The sequence below is a fragment of the Ixodes scapularis genome, unplaced genomic scaffold, assembly GCF_016920785.2.
Source record: "Ixodes scapularis isolate PalLabHiFi unplaced genomic scaffold, ASM1692078v2 PGA_scaffold2__306_contigs__length_199485367, whole genome shotgun sequence".
Lineage (NCBI taxonomy): Eukaryota > Metazoa > Arthropoda > Arachnida > Ixodida > Ixodidae > Ixodes > Ixodes scapularis.
Genome location: NW_024609857.1, coordinates 1,736,704 through 1,754,480, shown reverse-complemented (window position 1 = coordinate 1,754,480; position 17,777 = coordinate 1,736,704). Strand labels below are relative to the sequence as shown.

Here is a 17,777-nt window from a genome sequence, read left to right as displayed (position 1 = left end):
GCGCGATAGATCATATTGCCGTGACAGTTAACTTTGCGAGACGCGTCCCCCACCTTTTGAAAGCAGACAATTTCCCTCATTAATCGTATGCAGCGAGCAGGTTTGTCTGGAATCAAGTAGTTGCTAAATCAGCCCAACTCTTTCGGTGTGGTCCAGAGGCTTTTTCGGCGAAAAGCAGCCAAGATGAATAGCCAACCGGCGTGGGTGGCTCAAACTTGCAGCTAATCGAACACAACCAAACTCAAGAAAAGCAACTATCGAACCTTCCCATTCACTTGACTGCAACATTGGTGTTCCCTCCAGTGAAACACCTCGTCTGTTGTCCTCAGTCCACTGTTCTACAAACGTATAAAGAAACCACTCATCAGTTACCAAGTAGTCGTCACATTGAATGTGATTCGAGAAAGAGAAAAAATCAAAACGTTTTTTCGTTATTCCTACCCATCCGAGAAATGGAAAGCACGCGACCGCGTGTTGGGGAATAAACGGGCTTTCAAACAAGTGATAAAATGGAACAATCTACTGAGGCTTCACCACACTAATGAACACTCAAGCAAACTTAAGAAATTTTCGGACCTTCGCCAAACTACATTGTTCGCCACCGCGCCCACAACAAGTGTCCGCGAAAGTCACCAAAGACGCGGAGGGGCGCGGAGCGACCTGGTCCGGCTGGTTCCCGGTTTTCCCGCTTGGTGGCGTCCGTTTAGCTGGAGTCGCCAACAGTGTGCACTGCTTGTGGAGAGGAGGACGAGACGGCTGAGCACTTGATACTCTACTGTAAAGGGCTTCACCCTATGCCTACCGAAGACAACATAGATTTAATAAAGTCATTGGGGTTTAGAGACAGCGAAGGGAGAGTGGATTTCAAGACTGTAGAGATTACCAAGCAAAGATTAAGTGAATGGTGGCAGAAATCGAGAGAAAACTAGGTATTTTCTTAATCACTGATGGCAAGGGGGTTTCATAGCCTCACTTTCTTTGCACTGCGGAGTGAATATAGATTTCACATTTAAATATTCTAAGCTTAAATGGTAAAACAAAATGGCTAGGTGGCGTAAGCTACCGCCCGATCCAAAGGGCTCAGCCGTATTCATCCATCCATCCATCCATCGCGATTACGGCTCTGAGCAAACGTATACCACGAGCAAATCCTCAGCTCCTGGCGCACCTCGAGCGTGTGTTTGTTTACCCGCCAAATCCGCTCACGTGCTTTGATTATCCCTCGATGTCGACCAATAACGCCGCGCTCGGCTGCCTGTCATCGAGCGTTGTCTGCACGTTATATAAATTGCCCTTTGATTGTCATTCTCTTCTTGCGTCCGATATGCCAAAGATAAATCGTGGAACACTTCCGTACCTCTTAAAGGTGCCTGGATGACGCTAGCGGGCGCCTGATTCAGGCACTCGTGCGGTGGAGTGGTGGATACCTCTTTACTTGAAAGCCCATCGAGGTCGTGTGTGTTCCCACGCAGCGACTTCAACATGCTAGAGGGCGGCAGGAGGACACCCAGACCAGGAGGTCTGGCACCCAGCAAGCCCGCCCGGAGCAGCCGCGCCCTGGACTACGATCGGGGCTTGGACGCTTCTCCCGACGAAAGCTCAGGTTGGTCACGTGTTTCATTTTACTCTCGGACTCGTTCTTCCGAAGTATGCCCGACGTCAGACATGTCCGCACCTTGATCAGCCGAGGAACATTTGTCCTATACGCCTAGGACTCTTTGCCTGCTCCAGTTCACAGCTGTTGGCGCTGTCCCAAGATATTCCGGGATAGTAGCGGAAAAATAACCAGCTGCAATGAGAATAAATTCGTTGGTGGCTGGAGCCCCAACATGCAGTAGAGGATAAGGGATGCGACAGAATTCAGTGACTCTGTAGGAGTTGTGAATGATACCTCACGATGAAAAACTTCACCTATGATCTGTAGAATAATAACGATTCAATTGAAGCCCCCGCAAGAGCTCAGAGCAGCAGGTGTCGTTTTTACCAAGAAACCGAACTTTTGGGGATCTCCGAAGAGATTAAATTCTTCAAAATAATGTCTTGGCCGTTTTGATGAGGCTTCCGACGTTAATCAACGAAACGTCGGCAGCCGCCCGGAGGCTTTCCAGAGATTTGTTTTGAAGTTCGTCCTATCAGCTTCGGCTTCCTTCGTGCTTCCTTCCATGTCATTGCAGGATGTGCCGTGTGATCGCTCCCTACAAAGTCGGCACTTTATGAAAGTTCAGCTATAAGACTGCGTTTCATGAGCACCAGGCCGTATGAAGTACTTTCAAAATGTCCCCAAAGTAAAGGTGTTCTTTTACCGTATGGTGGCTCAGAGTACTTCTCCCGGGTAGATGAGATCACTGGTGAACATAAAAGGCTACACTCTAAAAAGGCCCGTGCGTCTACTATCCCGCACCACACTCGAAGAGCCAATCACCGCAACTGACGGAGACAGCTAAGCGAATGACGATGCCCAAACATATGTTAAGACAAAAAAAAAAAGCAGTCTTGAGTTGTGACATCAGGCAATGCAAAACGTCACACATGCGTCGCGTAATATCACAACTCAGATTGCGTTTTTGGTCTGAACATATGTTTCGGCATCGTCATTCGCTGAGCTGCCTCCGTAAGTTGCGGTGATTCGCTCTCCGAGTGTTGTACGGGAAAGTAGACGCGCGGACTTTCTTTAGAGGGTGACGTACTTTCGCTGCAGTCAGCTTCTCTGACTGTCCATCGGACGGCTGAGGCATCGCCGAGTGACGTGCGGCCCTCCCTTCTCTGCCCTTCAGAGGCGCCCCCAGGTGCGTTAAGTCCCGGCTGCGGCGTCTCGCAGTCGGGGTCGCCTCTGCCTCGCGATTCCCTAGCCCCGACTTTGTCTAAGTGTAGCAAGGTAAGAATTTGTGCGTGCCTGCCTCTCTGTGTGGCGTCCGTCTGCACCGGCCCGCGCGGGACGCGCGTGCCTTTGCATGCCCACCTCCGTCGTCGGCCGTCGTCACTCCACGCATTGTCGTCGTCGCCCCGCCGGTCCCCGCCGCTCCGACCGCCGCGCTCACCAGTAAAGCTCGGCCGGAGGCTGTTCGCACTTTCCAGCGGCGATATTCGCAACGGCGTGAATTTGGGACCATTTTCCTACGTTTCTTGTTTCGGCCGCCAGGCCGAAACATAAAGCGCAGGAAAATGGTCCTAAATTCCCGTCCTTCTCGTTTTTGCCGCTGCGGGTGCGTGGCTTCACCTGGACTTGCTACCTACCTTTGACTAGGTGGCGAAAGCCGCCGCTTGATTATGATGGTTCAGCCCCATCTATAATTCTAGCCATCCATTATGTATAGGGGGCGCTGTCACTCAGTCGATACTAGAGTTCCCGTATATGCTACCTACGGTAGCAGAGTTACGCATTCAGCCTCGGCGCGTGGCCGTAGCGCCGGCTTTCCCGCACGAGCTGGATGCTTTGCTCCTCACGTGACTAAATTTGGCGAATAGCGGTGCCGCGGGCGCCGCCGCGCATGGAAAACAGGAGAGGAGGAAAAGGAGGCGGAAAGCAGGGAAACATACGCCGGGGCAGGAGAAACGTCGGCGGAGCGACCGTAAAGGTGGCTTTCTTGCACGCCACCGGATGCTTTGCTCCTCACGTGATGGATCTTCGCGAATAGCGGCGTGGCGGCGCGGGGAAAACAAATGCGCAACTCTGGCTCCCGTAGGGAGCCTATACAGGAACTCTAGTCGATACTAAAACCATAATCGAAACTCCCCCTTTCACCTGCCACCGTTATAAATCAAAACGTGGACGCTGGATTACAGGTCACATGTGTACTCACTGCTTAGTTATCTGCAGCAGATTCAGTTCATGATAACCTCAAACCCAGAAAAATAAAAATAAAATACTTTCTGTGCAGAAACGAAGCGAGGTTTCACATCCGAGCAACTTGCTGCGTAGCAGCGCAGCGCCCCACAGATCCTTATACGCATTCGAGACATCTTTTCGTATCTCATGTGCGACGGTTTGTCAAGTCACCCTGTAGACGACGGTTTGCAATATCTTCAACGATTCTCGTGATTTTGGCGCAATCATTGTTGCGCCTGTTGCGACCGCCCCTGGGGTGCATGTTCACTCAAATTCGGTGAAGTGGACGCTACGCTGGAAAATGCGAATAAACTCTGTGACATAGAACGGCTTGCTATCGTGTCTATAGTATATCGAGACTGCCCCACTCCAAGGAAACCGCAACGAAGGGGCTCGTGACATTTCTCCCCACTACGCTTCTTCCGGTACTGCTTGCTCGAGCTGGAGCGGGCTTAGACTAGATCCACCGTGTGCTGCCTGTGCTTCGAAACGTTGTCTGCGTGTTGTTCGTAGGACCATGTTTTGTTCAGCGAAGCGGGAGCGCCGAGGAGATCTTGTTAAGCGGCGTGACTGTACTCCCATTCATAGCCTCCTAGGAAGCCACGTACCATTTAAGCGAACCCACTGTTAAGCGGCGAGTATTGTGCTGGGCGCAACCTCGCCGCCTCCGCAGGTGCGCACAATGCGAGGTTTCCGGGCTGAGTCACAGCTCCCCTCGGCAGGTCCTCCCTGACGTCTAGCCTACGTTGAGACACAAAGCTGTAAAATATATTTTATTAAAAAAAAAAACTTATTTGAAGTGTGGTACAAATACAGCGTAATACATATTTAGATAAGATTGCAGTTAGGTACTTCACTTAAAGGAGCTAAGTGACTTTTCCATTGCATTTAAAACATCCCATAACGAAGAGCTGTGCTACGATTGCTGATCAACGGATCAGTTTACAACGAGGTTTACAACAATGCTTTGATTGGACGCTCTCCACGTGGAAGAGATTGAGGCAGTAAAAAGAAACCGATGTTGACACTAAACCAACTTGAATTTGCATATTTGTCAACATATTTTTTTAGAACGAACGGTCATTCATTAATGTGACGAGTTTCTAAAGAATAATAACAAAGGGAGTTTCAGCTGGTGCAATTTTATTATAGCATCTTAAACATAATTTAGCCGCCATAATTGTAAACCATGAACCCTTATTCGTAAATTAAAAAGACAAAAAGTAACCAATTAAAATTATTTAACTAACTTAAATAGTTCGACGTAATTTCAAAATCCCGAATGAACGCCCGACTCCGAAAGATCGTCTGCATACCTTACATTTTCTCTGTCCCTGCACCGTTGGCAGGCGTTAATTCGGTCTATCACGGGAGTTCCTTCACGGCCCTGTTTTGGCGTGTTAAGTACCGGAGCTATTGACGTTTCCTTGTCGAGCTGATTGAACGAGTTGTTCGAGGCAGGACCCAGCGATGCATGGGGACCGCTGGGGAGCGCGCGGGCGGCGGCTCGGCGGGGACCCGCTCCCCGAGTAGAGAGAGTGGTTCGGGGGCTCGCGCAAATTCTTACCTTGCTCTCGGTGTGCTTTGTATGTTGGGGTGTTTGCTGCTTTGCTTCTCCTGGACGTCGCTGTTGTGGAATGCGGGCTCGTCCTGTATGTCTGGGGCAACACGGAATGGGCATCCCGGTGTTCTCTGTGTCCAGGGGGTCGACCTGAATGGGGCACGCTGTCGATCGTCGATGCCTGAACCTCGTGTGGGAAAGAATGGTTGTCATCGCAGCCTCGTTAATGTGCGCAGTGTGAACTCTAGCTCTCTTCGAGTTCAAGCTCTATCGACTGTTCGTGTTGTAAAACAATGGATTTTTGTTTTAGAACTTACTCTACCCGTGCCCCGTGTTTATTGCTCTCTCGTAGTTCAGAATTGCCGCGAAGGAGCCTTTGGTTTTCTCTATTATAGCTTTGTCCCACTAGGAGCACACACAACCAACATTTCTTAAAGGCATGTCGGGTACACCTTAGGAACAACTCTTTTTTTTAATTTTTTCTAAACAAACGACACTGATGAGAGTTCTCGTGGCGCTAAAACGCTTATTTTGTTTTCTCAGTTGACAGACACCGGTGATTGTCGGGACAGTGGACTGAGGCTATTGGAGACACTGGAGCGAATTGTTAAGTACTATGTCACGGAGAGACACGTAGCAGAGTTCCCAAATGCCCAAGCTTTCCATCAAAATCCTTGCCTCCCTCAAAGAAAATCTATTATTAAACAGTTCATGGATCGCCGCACTCAATAGCGGGAAAGAAGGGAAACATATTTGTGACGTACTTGTTCCTTGTTTGCGCAGGCGCAGATAAGTGACAGTCATGATGTCACTTCTCTTTCCCCTCAAAATCAGCGGAAGTTTCGGCTTCGGGGGTTTCTGCTAAAAGTCGTCTTAAAGTTACATTACAAAATATTAGCCGTGAAAACAGCTGTTTTGTGTTTGAAGCTAAAAAGATTTTAATAAATCATCTAAAGTCTACTTTGGTATCCATTTCAATATTGGTGTTAATAGCGAGTCAATGTTTGTGCGTGCCGTGGCGTTTGAATAGAATTTCAATGAATATTATTACTTATTTTTTACAGTACATATGCAAGACAGGGAAAATAACTGGGGAGATCCAGGTAGGTGACGTCTGGTTTGTGATTAATCCTTAAACCGAGTGTTCCGCTTGCCCCAATCCCGGAATTACCATAAAGTTGCGTCCGAGAGTGTCAAAAATATTTTTCAGTCTTACTTTACGCTTGTATTGCTCAAATTACCATTTCTGAATCTCGTCACTCTTCCAATTCGGCCATGTGTCATCTGCACCTAAAGTGGCAAATCGTAATCTGTCAAATCGTTCAGGCGACGTTCTTTACTTTCTTTTTTTTTTTTTTTACAATTCATCGATTGATTTCACTGAGTGTTACACATGCCGATGTTTCGACCACGAAGTGCCCCATTTCCTGTGAAGGGCAATATGTGGCATTTCATAGCGTGGTTTTCAGGCAGTCAGAAAACCTTTATTGAGCTACGCGACCGGGGGATGGAGCTTAGAGACGTCCGTCCGTGGCGATGCAGTCTGGGTCTTACGACTACGTCAATTAAAGTTGGACGGAAACTGCCGGTCCGAGATCAATCGGAGGGCATAGTGAGCCTAAGCTAACGAGCCCAAAGTTGGTTCGCAGCACGGTTTGTTGCGAGATGCAAACACAACTGCGCGCGCTCCACTGCTTACCAGGACTCTCGTCTGTTTCTGGTCGCAGCTTCAGGCGTGCTACGACATCAAGGCGGCCATTTTGTACGTCACCATAGTCCAGGCACGCCGCTTGGCAACAGCTAGAGACAGCAGTGATCTTCCCGATCCCTTCGTCACGTGTTTTCTCCTGCCCAGAAGAACGTGAGTCGTTTCCCTTCCCTCTCCGTTCCCTGGAAAAGAATCTCTGTCGGTCGCGCTGGCAGATTCTAATCTAAGGCACGGAATATGCAACTTTGTATAGACTTCTGCAAAAATTGCCCTCTGTGTGCTGCCATCTTTGTCTGCTGGGCTGTGGAACGCCTTCTGCGCATGCGCTGTTGCTTCGTTATATGAGACGCTGCGCAGGCGTCCACGCCTCACTGACTCATCATTATTCGCCCGGGCGATAAGTAAAGTAGAACAAGAAAATGCACTTTATCGAGGTCTTAACTGGAACAGAATCGCGCGAAAGTGCAGCCGGGTAGCTGGAACGACCCTCTGAGCCGCATAACACCTACGGGTACCGCATAACAAAAACAAACATAAAGCAAACAGAACTGGCGTTCCACATATATTACCCGATCCACATAAAATATTGACTTGTTCCAGAAAAATATGTGGAACGTTAATTTAACTGGAACCTATGTGGAACCAGATTAAGAGTGTGGAGGCGAGACATCTACTCAATTCTTAACCTGTCATCGACTGTAGTCAGGTTCGATAATTTCCTACGTGACCGAGTAAAAAATTCAATTAACTAAGTCGATCAAGATATCGCACCGTTGACAGATTGCGAGCCGATCCGGCAGTGGCGCAATATTTCCGAGTTCTGATGATCGCAGCAAACTGGTGCCGCAGACTGATGTTTCTTCGAATCTGTGGTTTTCGGTGCTGTTTGAACACTTAGCCTCGATGGGGCCAGACAGCCTGAACTCAATAATAAATTGAACGGAGAAATAAAAAAAAAATAAAAAACGAAAATTTAGTAAAGATATTTAGGGTCGTCCCAGACATCTTATACCTTTCAGTTAATTTAGAATATCGTGGAACAGAGCTCGTTTTTACATTGTATCACTCGTTATAACGGCAGACTGCGTCGCGAAGTAATTATTGCCTTAATTGGAGTAACCTTAAAATAAAAATACGAAAGTTTTTTTTCCCGATCGATTAAAGAGCATGGGCGCCTGTGGTGCAGCTTAGAGACCCAGCGCCGCAGCCGCTGCGTGCCGCGCTGTAGCAGCCCCGTCTGGAAGCAGACCATGGTCTACCCCGAGGTGCCGCCCGACGAGCTCAAGCGCAGCTTCCTCCAAGTCAGCGTCTGGAACAGCCACCTGGCCGGATGCGACGAGTTCCTCGGGGAAGTGGTCATTCACCTCTCAGGTACGCCGCTGCGATCATCCTCATTTCTTTCTCGACCCGCAAGGAATACTACACGAGGGAGTGGCCATACATATGGATACATAGATATTTTAAGAGTGAACACAACCATATCCCAATCACCGCAAATCTAATTTGAAGGCCTGGACAGAAAGAGGGTGACTGCTGCGAACGTATTAGCGTTATTTATTAAAAAAAACAATGTGATCCCTATAAACTAGGTAACAAAACATCACCCTCTGACTATTCTCCGTTTTACTTTACGATGATCCGCAGAGGACGCTACGAGCGCTCGAAGCCAATCTTATGCCTTGAGAGTGCCACGTTACCTTCGAGAGAAACGCAGATGTCGGCACCTATAGTCAGGTAATACTATCACAGCGCTGGGTTCGCCGTGATGGTTCGTAGGGTCTCCTGCGGTCCATCGTACACACTAAAACATTTTTCACTTTGAAGTGTGTGAAAACGCTGTTCCAGGAGACCTACACACCGATGACTTCCCCATTTGAGCAACTTCATTCCGACCTAATCCACCTTTCTCACTTGTGAAATATGGTGGTGTTGCATCAAGCACCATCTCATTTTTGAAAGGTGTTAAAGGCTGTGAAAAAGTGTGCTACGGTGATGTGAGGCGAACAGCTTTTCTGAAGGGGTTTCTTGCCGGCAAATGGTTGCTGCGTGATGGCGTCAAATTTCGGGTGCACAGCCCTTTCAAGCGTAGCTTATGTTGATACGTCAGATCAAACAGTTCTCTCTTCTTCCATCACTAACAAACAAATGCAGTGACAACACACTTCTAGCACACATGAAGTGCCAAATGCAGAGCGAATCGTCGCTTTTCTTGCAGACTCAGGAGTGCTCGATGAGCAGTCGCACTGGTACAAATTGCACATGCACGACGAAAGCAGGTATCCCCGAAGCGGTGTTCCAGGTTTCGGCAGCCCCGGTATTGGAAAGATGGCTCGAATCAGCGCTGGTGCCAAGATTGGCTGCTCCGACAGCACCGAGGAGTTCAGGAAAGGCGTGCTGGTAAGTGAGGTCCTAAATAACGAGAGAAAAAAAGTATCAGTAGACATTCTTCCGGAGCATGCAAGACAACAAAGTGAACGCGATCTACGGCAGGAGCAGAGGAAGAGAAGAGAGATCAAAGCGGTGAAACACGACGATTCAGCGTGCGACTCAGCGATTGGCCCCCTATCGGGCAGATATGGCGGTCTAACACAGGTCGTGCCGTGCCATGTGCCAGCTCAACGCACAGCGCACAACGCTCGGGTTTCAGCATGCAAGCACAGGACACACCCGATGGTTTGCCCCGATTTTTATTCATTACGCTGCGGCGATGTAATGACGTAAGCGCGCTTCGACAGACTTTCGGGGAAGCGATGGAAGGACTGTCCTACGGTGCTGATGAACGTTGATAAACGCACAATGTCTGGTCCACACGGTTGCGTAGGCTGCGTTGAGAGTGACCTGGGCAGCACGGAGATACGACCGACAAAGTCACTGGGACAACTGTTTCTTTGCGCCAACCACTGACAACCTGTCGGTGGTCGACGAGCAGAGATCGCGAAAGGACCGTCCAGTTAAATGGTTTCCCGCTAGGCGCCGTCCGTTTCGCTGGAGTCTCAAATAGCTCTAGCTTCTTACGATGCATACAACTATAGACAGTAGGACTTTCAGTTGTGCCGCCTCCAGTCTCCTATCTTCGATAGAACTCTCATAAACTTTGAGCGTGCAGGCGCAGCCAGTGCACGCTGGGAGGCAACGAGCGAGTTCTGGGGGTATCGGAAAAAGACGCTGTTCTCAACCTGTCAGTGGCTATGCTAACGTCACGTGCCCCTAGCCTTACCAGATATCGCTAGTGTTGTGTGGGCGCGAGAGAATTGCCACAAACAGTAAATCATGAATAAATAAAACCATGTTTCTACGCTATACAACCTCGCACTTGAAGGTATTATATATATATATATATATATATATATATATATATATATATATATATATAAAATACCTCATCCTGACGAAGGCCGGACTCCGGCTGAAACGTCAAAGAATAAATCGTCTGTTGTTGCTGTTTTCACCAAGGATTTTTTTTCTTCTCATTTATATATATATATATATATATATATATATAATATATATATATATATATATATATACATATATATATATATATATATAGACAAAGAAAATATAGCGTAGGATGCCGAAGACTATAAACTAATAAAGTCGCACTTCGAAACGTTGTTGGAGTTTTAAAGCATTTAGTGAGTCGACGTTTCGGCCTGAGACAGGCCTTCTTCAAGCCCAGTCTTGAAGTCTTGAAGAAGGCCTGTCTCAGGCCGAAACGTCGACTCACTAAATGCTTTAAAACTCCAACAACGTTTCGAAGTGCGACTTTATTAATATATATATATATATATATATATATATATATATATATATATATATATATATATATATATATATATATATATATATATATATATATATGCGCAGCAGCTAAGGCTAGAAGCACGAGATCCTAGCCTTCGTGGGTGATCTTCCTGTACGAGTGTTTGTGCAGCGCAGCCGTAGCGCATCTCAAAGCAAGAAGCTCGCGCTTAAAGTTTCGCTACGGTCGCCACGCTCATCATTAAAACCGTTTTTTGTTTTTTTTCTCCAGAACGCGACCCAAGAAAAGAGGTTCATAAAGCATTTCCGACGGAGATCCGTGTCTTCCAACGACTCTACCCGAAGTAAGCGATTCTTTGCTGTCGCTTGGTCCCCGCTGACGTGTCTTGTCTCTGTCCAGTCGGCAACCAGAACCGCCGCAACCGAGTGCCCATCTTCCCCACTTCCAACCTGACTGCCCATCCGTTGCTTCCTCGGGGATGTCAGGGTGCCGTGTGCAACCTTTTCTGAACCAGGTCAGTTCGCAGCCTTCCAGTCGCCCTGGCTGTGCTTTGCATACCCCTAATACTACGGGCCTCCATAGTGTCATGATACAAGCTCTGCCCCGTGGTGGCAATTTAGGAGCCGCCCAATAGATCCGTAGCTTTCAAGTTTTGAGCACCGCCCCTGGCGAGCAAGATCAGACGTTTTTAGGTCGCATTTTTGTTGCGCATCCGGTTGCGTCCTTTAAAACGCTGTGTTAGTGCGCGTAGACAGAGGGCAGAGGGGCGCTGCCAGACGCTGGCACGCGCCTGTGGATTGTGCATCGTGGGACGCCAGGACGCCCTTTCTTGTCATCATTAGGGAGCTTTCGTAGATCATTTCCGCTCTCCGGAAACGCTCTCCGCAACTCGCTACGATACCCGGAACTCTACAGTCAAGGCTATCGGCGCGCAGGCGCAGTAGCGACTTCTTCGTTGCGGAGGGCTTAGCGGAGGAGGAAGCGCGGTCTACGAAAACTCCCTATTAAATGGTCGTGTCTCGCGGACGCTAGCGGAGACACCCCTTTTGTGGTCGCGTCGTTCGGGCGCTACAGCGCCCACTGGCCGAGAAGAACAGGTCTAAAGCGGTGCTGCCATGCAAAGGGTGGCAGGACCGCTTAGGTTTTGTTTTAGCCTCGCTAGTAGACGCGAGCGACGTTCTACTCTCGACACCAGCCGGCGTTTGTGGCGCAGGGGACTGCGGAAATCGAGGTGGTACGCCGCAGTACGCACTGCCTACACAACTTTTTTTGGGCGCACCGTTTGGTCGTGTGTTTCGTCGTTTGCGGTTTGAACACCGGGTGGCCCAGAACTATGTAAAAGAAAACGGCGAGAACTGTAGCAAAATGATTTGATGGCCTAGTTGGTTGAACATAGTACACACAATTAGCGCGACTGGGGACGAACACAGGAAAGAAAGAGAAGACAGGACAGAGCGCTACTAACAACTGACGTTTTTCTTTTCCTATTTTTGCCTATTCTTTCCTTTCTTATTTTTTTGATTTTAGTCTTAATTGTAACTTTGTCTTCCTCTTTCCTCTCATAAAACGTCAGTTGTAAGTAGCGCCCTGTCCTGTCTTCTCTATCTTTTCTGTGCTCGTCCCCAGTCGCGCTAATTGTGTGTGCAACGGCGAGAACGCCTGCTAAACCGCAGTCCCTGCGAAAGGCCCGCAGGGCGGCGCCCCAGTCGATAAAATTTGATCACGCACTAAAATGTCGAGATTTCTGGTCTATAGACCATTTTCTTTGCAAGCACCACCAAGCGGCGGTCCAGTCTTTGACATCCCAAAAAAGTTTCGGAATGAACAAAGCCCCTTTAACACCGCTGAATGAAACGTGAATGAAACATTTAACCCCCGATTCTCCAGGTGAAAGCCAAAAGACCCAAGAAGCGCGAAATCTGTTCCAACTTTTTACTATTCCTGTAAACCAACTTGTCTCCTCCCAGATGTAATATTGTACAGCCGAAGGCCCTAGTTAAATCTCCAACTTTGTTTTCCGTGTAGCATGTATGCTTTCTAGCACCGGTGACATACGGTAGCTCGACAACAGCGGTTAATTGCGTCCTGCGCCCTGCCATCTTTATCCACTGGACTGTGGAACGAAGTTCGAGCATGCGCAGTGGCTCTCTTCTTCGGAATGTCCGACGCCGCGCCTGCGTTCACAACCCTCAAACTCGGCGGTTTTCTTTATTTTTTTTTCTGTCATTAGCGCTGGAAATTTGTACCGGGTCTCTGCGAAGACTTACAAACATTCCCCAAAATATGTTCTTTTGAGAAAAAAAAATCTTTTCGGGAACAAGCTGCCAGCCAAGGCGGATGCCTGGGATTGCAAAAAAAGACATACTCATCAGCAAAATCATGACCTAAAGTTTACTTATTAACTTTTCAAATCGTGAAAATAAACATGTGGTTCCAATTCGAAACTTGCTGAGCGTCATCGAAAACCCCCCAAATCAGTCAATTATAGGGCGACTCCAAGAATGTGGGAAGCGAGGGGGTAGCTTAAAGCTATCGCCCAACAGGCGCAAGGGCAGCGATGCGAAAATGCGAATGATAAGAATCTCACCCGCATTTTCGCATCGCTCACCTGTTGTACGAGCAGTAACTTCAGCGCACCCTCTCGCTTCGAACGTGCTTCGAGTTTTCGATGACGCTCAGCAAGTTTTTAATTGGAACCATATGTTTATCTTCACTATTTGAAAAGCTAATGAGTGAACTTTAGGTAATTATTTTGCTAATGAGTATGTCTTTCTACAATCCCAGACGTCCGCCTTCACTGGCAGTTTGTTCCCAAAAAGAGTTTCTTTTTTTTTTCTTTTTGACTACCCTAGTTTTAGAAATGTTTGAGTCTTAGCAGAAACATTCAAATATATATATATATATATATATGTGTGTGTGTGTGTGTGTGGTGTGTGTGTTTGTGTGTGTGTGTGTGTGTTTTAGCGTGTCCCCGCGCGATTCCTTAGATCGCAACAGTGCTTCGACAGATAGCTACTTTTATCATTGTTTTGTTTGTTATTGGTGCTTTTGGCAATTTTACGTCTGTTTACTTCTGCAAAACCTGTTCTAATACTTATAGACGCTTTAAACACGGGCCACATTGAGCCGCCATTGCCGACCTTCTCTCGTTTTACCGCGATGCCGAGCCACTGAACCGGGCATTGACGAGCCTCCACAAAGGCCTATGCTGGGGACAAGGACACAGTAGCACCTAAAGTGGATATAACCTCTCCTGCTGTGGTTATAATGAAGTAAAGAGAATGGAAGGAAGGAAAGGGGAAAACTGAAGGTCGGTTATGGCGGCGGATTCAGAGCTGCCTGAAAGCGTCGATATACGATTGTATGCAATATATAAAATAAACAAATTAGCGTCACAATATGTTCTCGTGGTGCGTTTTGTTTCTCTGAATGACCAGATGGCCTAAGATACTAATGCAGAAACAGGCCGCATTTTCACATCTGACCCGCAATACTAGAAAATTGGAACAATCAATGCGCTTCATCTGAGGACGTTCTGATGCAGATGTTCTGCAAAGAAAGCGACACCTAACCGGGCGCTAAATTTCTATATATATAAAAAAAAAGGCTACGTTACCACCACACCCTCTTGCATCGGAACATTTTAGATTTGACAATTTTTCTCGTATTCGTCAAAAAGAGGGTGAAGCTTCGAAAGCGGTAATTTTCTGCTTCTCTCTCTGTATACACGCAAGCAGATCTCCTGTTTCTTGCGGCGATTCCAGTGAGACGGCTCGTGGGCCTCCTGGCCTGAGCGGCGCCTGTCCGGGAGTTGAACCCCACAACGACGAGGGCTCTCGGCCCGGGGCCAGCCTCGGCGCTCGCCCCTTCGGTCGACCTGGCAGAGCGCCCATAGCGCAGCGCTGGACTCGGCACCGAGGGGTGGACCCCGGCGCGCGCCAAGGGCGACGACTCTCATCACCGGAGTCGTCCGTGCGCAGCTCCATGCGGCTCTCAGTGTCTCGTGTGTATACATGTACGAGCGTTTATATTGCGTTGCAATGTCCTATTGCAATAAGTGTGTACACGTTATTTTTAAGTGCCTTGTACGAAGCTAAACATCTGTTCTGTTTACGTGTATCGCCGAGCGTCCCGATGCTAGATGGAGTGATTTTGTCGACCCGAAGCTGTACGCTCATGGTCGCACGCTGCGTCGCTCGGCGACCACAGCGCAGTGGCGTCGCCGGAGACCCCTCGCGGCCTGCGCTAGTACAAAAGGGGCGCACGCGGACATGGTCACGAAGACCATGTAGACCACGGCTTTCTCAACGAGCGCTTACTCTAAGCATTAAAATCTCAAACGCCTCGCTTTTTTTATTTTTTTGTTGCCACTTGGTCCAGTCGTGCACGTGGAACGTACACCTAGGAAGGAGAGGTCGAGTCCGTCGCAAACAGCCCCGACCAACACTCGTGTCTCGACCCGTTGCCGGCGATCCTCCGGCGAACGGGCCTTCACAATGCTCCCCAAGGGCTACGACCTTGGGGAGCATTGTGAACACCGAAGGTGATGGGTCCTGACTCTGTTGTTTATCGGTATGGTTTCTTCTTCTTTACATCAACATTTCCGAAATGCATAACTCAAATCATATGGTATACAGCTAGCGTTAAAGGGCGCCTAACCCCCCCCCCCCCCCTCATAAAATAAAAATATATTTGTGATGGTTAAAAAGCGCAACAGGACAACGGACAGAAAGGAAGACAGACACAGCGCTAGTTACAACTGAACTTTATTTTCGTGCGAAGCGCTCAAATCCGGTTTCTTCTCCATATTCTCTTTTCATTTTTTCTCTTTTTCAAAATTCCTCTTTTCATTATTTTTTTTACTACATAGTCGCACGTTTGTTGAGGACAAACGAACGAAGACAAACCGAATCCTAAAAATCAGGACGGAAGGACCTGACGTAAGAGACTCCGGATGTCACGTGATTTCTTTCACTCCCCGCAACTACCCGTTGAAGTTCTTTTTTTTTTTTTTTACGCATTTGTGGCGTATTTTTGACAAAATTGAGTGGGAAATGTTTTCTTATTCTTTTTCAATTAAATCGCGCATGGTGTGGCCTTAGACGTCAATATTCCCAGCTGTGTCGTTGCTCTGTCCCGCCATAGCAGATGACCGATCGAGAAAGAAAGGCTATTTTTTTCTTGACATTACCAAGCCCTTGTGAGTCATGTTTCAGTAAACAGTCAGGGGCCCTTTAACGCCAGCGCAACTCTTTCGATGGCATAACTGCTCTGTGTAATACTGCCTTACACGGTGCGCACCCTCCCTCTTCTCTCTCTCTCTCCCACCCTCCATAGTGTCATTGTTTTTAATGGACAAGTGCTGCTTCTTAGCCTCTGTCAATTGACGTCATCGTTCCACCTAGTCTTTTTTTCTTTTCCAAGTTTCCCACGAGCCTGACACACCCGCGGCGTGCCGCGGCTAGACCAAGAGATGGCGCGGTCGAAGCCCCGGCTGCTCCGGGTTTTTCTCCGCGCCGACAGCGGTTCTCTCCGAGCCGAGGCTCGGCGAGCTGGTTGTGATTGCTGACATATCGAAACGGTCGGACACGTTGGCCCAATTCTCCATTGCCTCCGGTGTTCTTATACTCGTCTCTCGCAACAACCAAAAATAACTGTCAATATTCCCCGTTGCTCGTTACGAAAGGAGATGCTCTCCGCGGATATAACCATCACGTACCACTCGTTAAACGTATATACCTCTACGAATACTAAAAGGAAAGGCAGGACAGCTTGCCAGGATGTCGGCAAATGGAAGGTTCACGAACGACACGTTCCTCCTCCTTTGGTTTTGAATAGTTTGAAGATGTGAAAAAAAAAAAAAAAATAAAAAATGCTCTATAAATATATAAATATATTCCGACGAAGCTGTACAGGGCCTCTGCGTGCGTGTCATAATGAAATTATGTAAATATTTTCGCGCAACGACGACGAGCGTGCAGCGAGTGTCTTGTAGATGCAAACGCGCCCCCTCGGAGTTATTTTTCGATCTGTCGCGACCCCGGCAGCCCCCGCTTGATTCGTTATTGAGTGCAGCCTCGCACAATTCCTCTTCCGGGGAGGGGTGTCCGCTACAGAGCGCATTTTCAAATACACCTGTCCCGACGGTTCCGATGCTACCTGTGACCGTGCGACTCTGCGGGCAGTTCCACCGGGGATCCCTCGCCAGTGGAGACGTACGCCAGGAACTACAGCCGCGGACGGTACATCGGCTCAGGGTTGGCCCCGCACCGGCTGGGAAGGATGTCGCTACCAGACCGGTCCAGCCACAAACCAGCAGACGTATATACTATCCTGTGTCGTGGCTGCGTCGGCCTTTGGTGGGCATCGTTATGCAAGCCGTGCCGCGGTGTTTCAATGTCGGTACAGCGTCGACCAGTGTCGGCCTCCCCTCACTCGCTGATCGGGCTCTGGGCTGAAGCAGAGACAACGTCGGAGGGCATGCATGCAGGCATGAGGGAAACCGGAGCGCGTGAGCAAAGTATCGAGACGGCGAAATTGTAACCCCTATTGATAGCGTGTGGTGTCTATACCTCATCCACTTCCGCACTGGTCGGAGACTTGTACATATAATAAAGTGTCTCACCGTAGAAGCAAGACGATGCATTGGGCGACGTCTCTGTCCTCGATTCTGCATTCCCAGTTCTTATACTCTTTCACGGCCACTCTTGAGGGCAAAGAGAGCCCGTGTCTACATAAAAGTTTTTTTGGATGTCTGCATTTTGAACTTTCCTTTTCTACTTTCTCTTATTTCTCTGACACGTTATCGAGAAAGAGTTCTTCGATTTGCGGAACCGTTTCTCTTTCAAAGATTTCTGCGCATCAACGAACAGCTTCGCGCCCACCGTTTGGACAGCAACAAAGGGACCGAAACAGTTGA

The 17,777-nt window shown here is 48.4% G+C and overlaps 1 protein-coding gene across 1 annotated transcript; it reads left to right on the top strand.

Annotated features, from left to right (window-relative positions):
* The first annotated feature begins 1,324 nt into the window (after nucleotides 1–1,324).
* LOC121048555 (regulating synaptic membrane exocytosis protein 1) lies at nucleotides 1,325–15,251 on the top strand. Its single transcript, XM_042292144.1, has 9 exons — nucleotides 1,325–1,366; nucleotides 1,490–1,603; nucleotides 6,452–6,490; nucleotides 7,115–7,248; nucleotides 8,282–8,466; nucleotides 9,311–9,492; nucleotides 11,129–11,201; nucleotides 11,258–11,372; nucleotides 14,596–15,251. The coding sequence occupies exons 1-8, from the start codon at nucleotides 1,325–1,327 to the stop codon at nucleotides 11,365–11,367; spliced, it is 879 nt and encodes a 292-aa protein (XP_042148078.1). The 3' UTR covers nucleotides 11,368–11,372; nucleotides 14,596–15,251.
* The last annotated feature ends 2,526 nt before the right edge of the window (nucleotides 15,252–17,777 follow it).

Coding starts and splice junctions, on each gene's coding strand:
- LOC121048555 (XM_042292144.1), top strand. CDS start 1,325: ATGCCAAAGATAAATCGTGGAACACTTCCGTACCTCTTAAAG. Junction 8,467..9,310: donor AGTGGTCATTCACCTCTCAG/GTACGCCGCTGC, acceptor CTTTTCTTGCAG/ACTCAGGAGTGCTCGATGAG. Junction 11,202..11,257: donor TTCCAACGACTCTACCCGAA/GTAAGCGATTCT, acceptor GTCTCTGTCCAG/TCGGCAACCAGAACCGCCGC.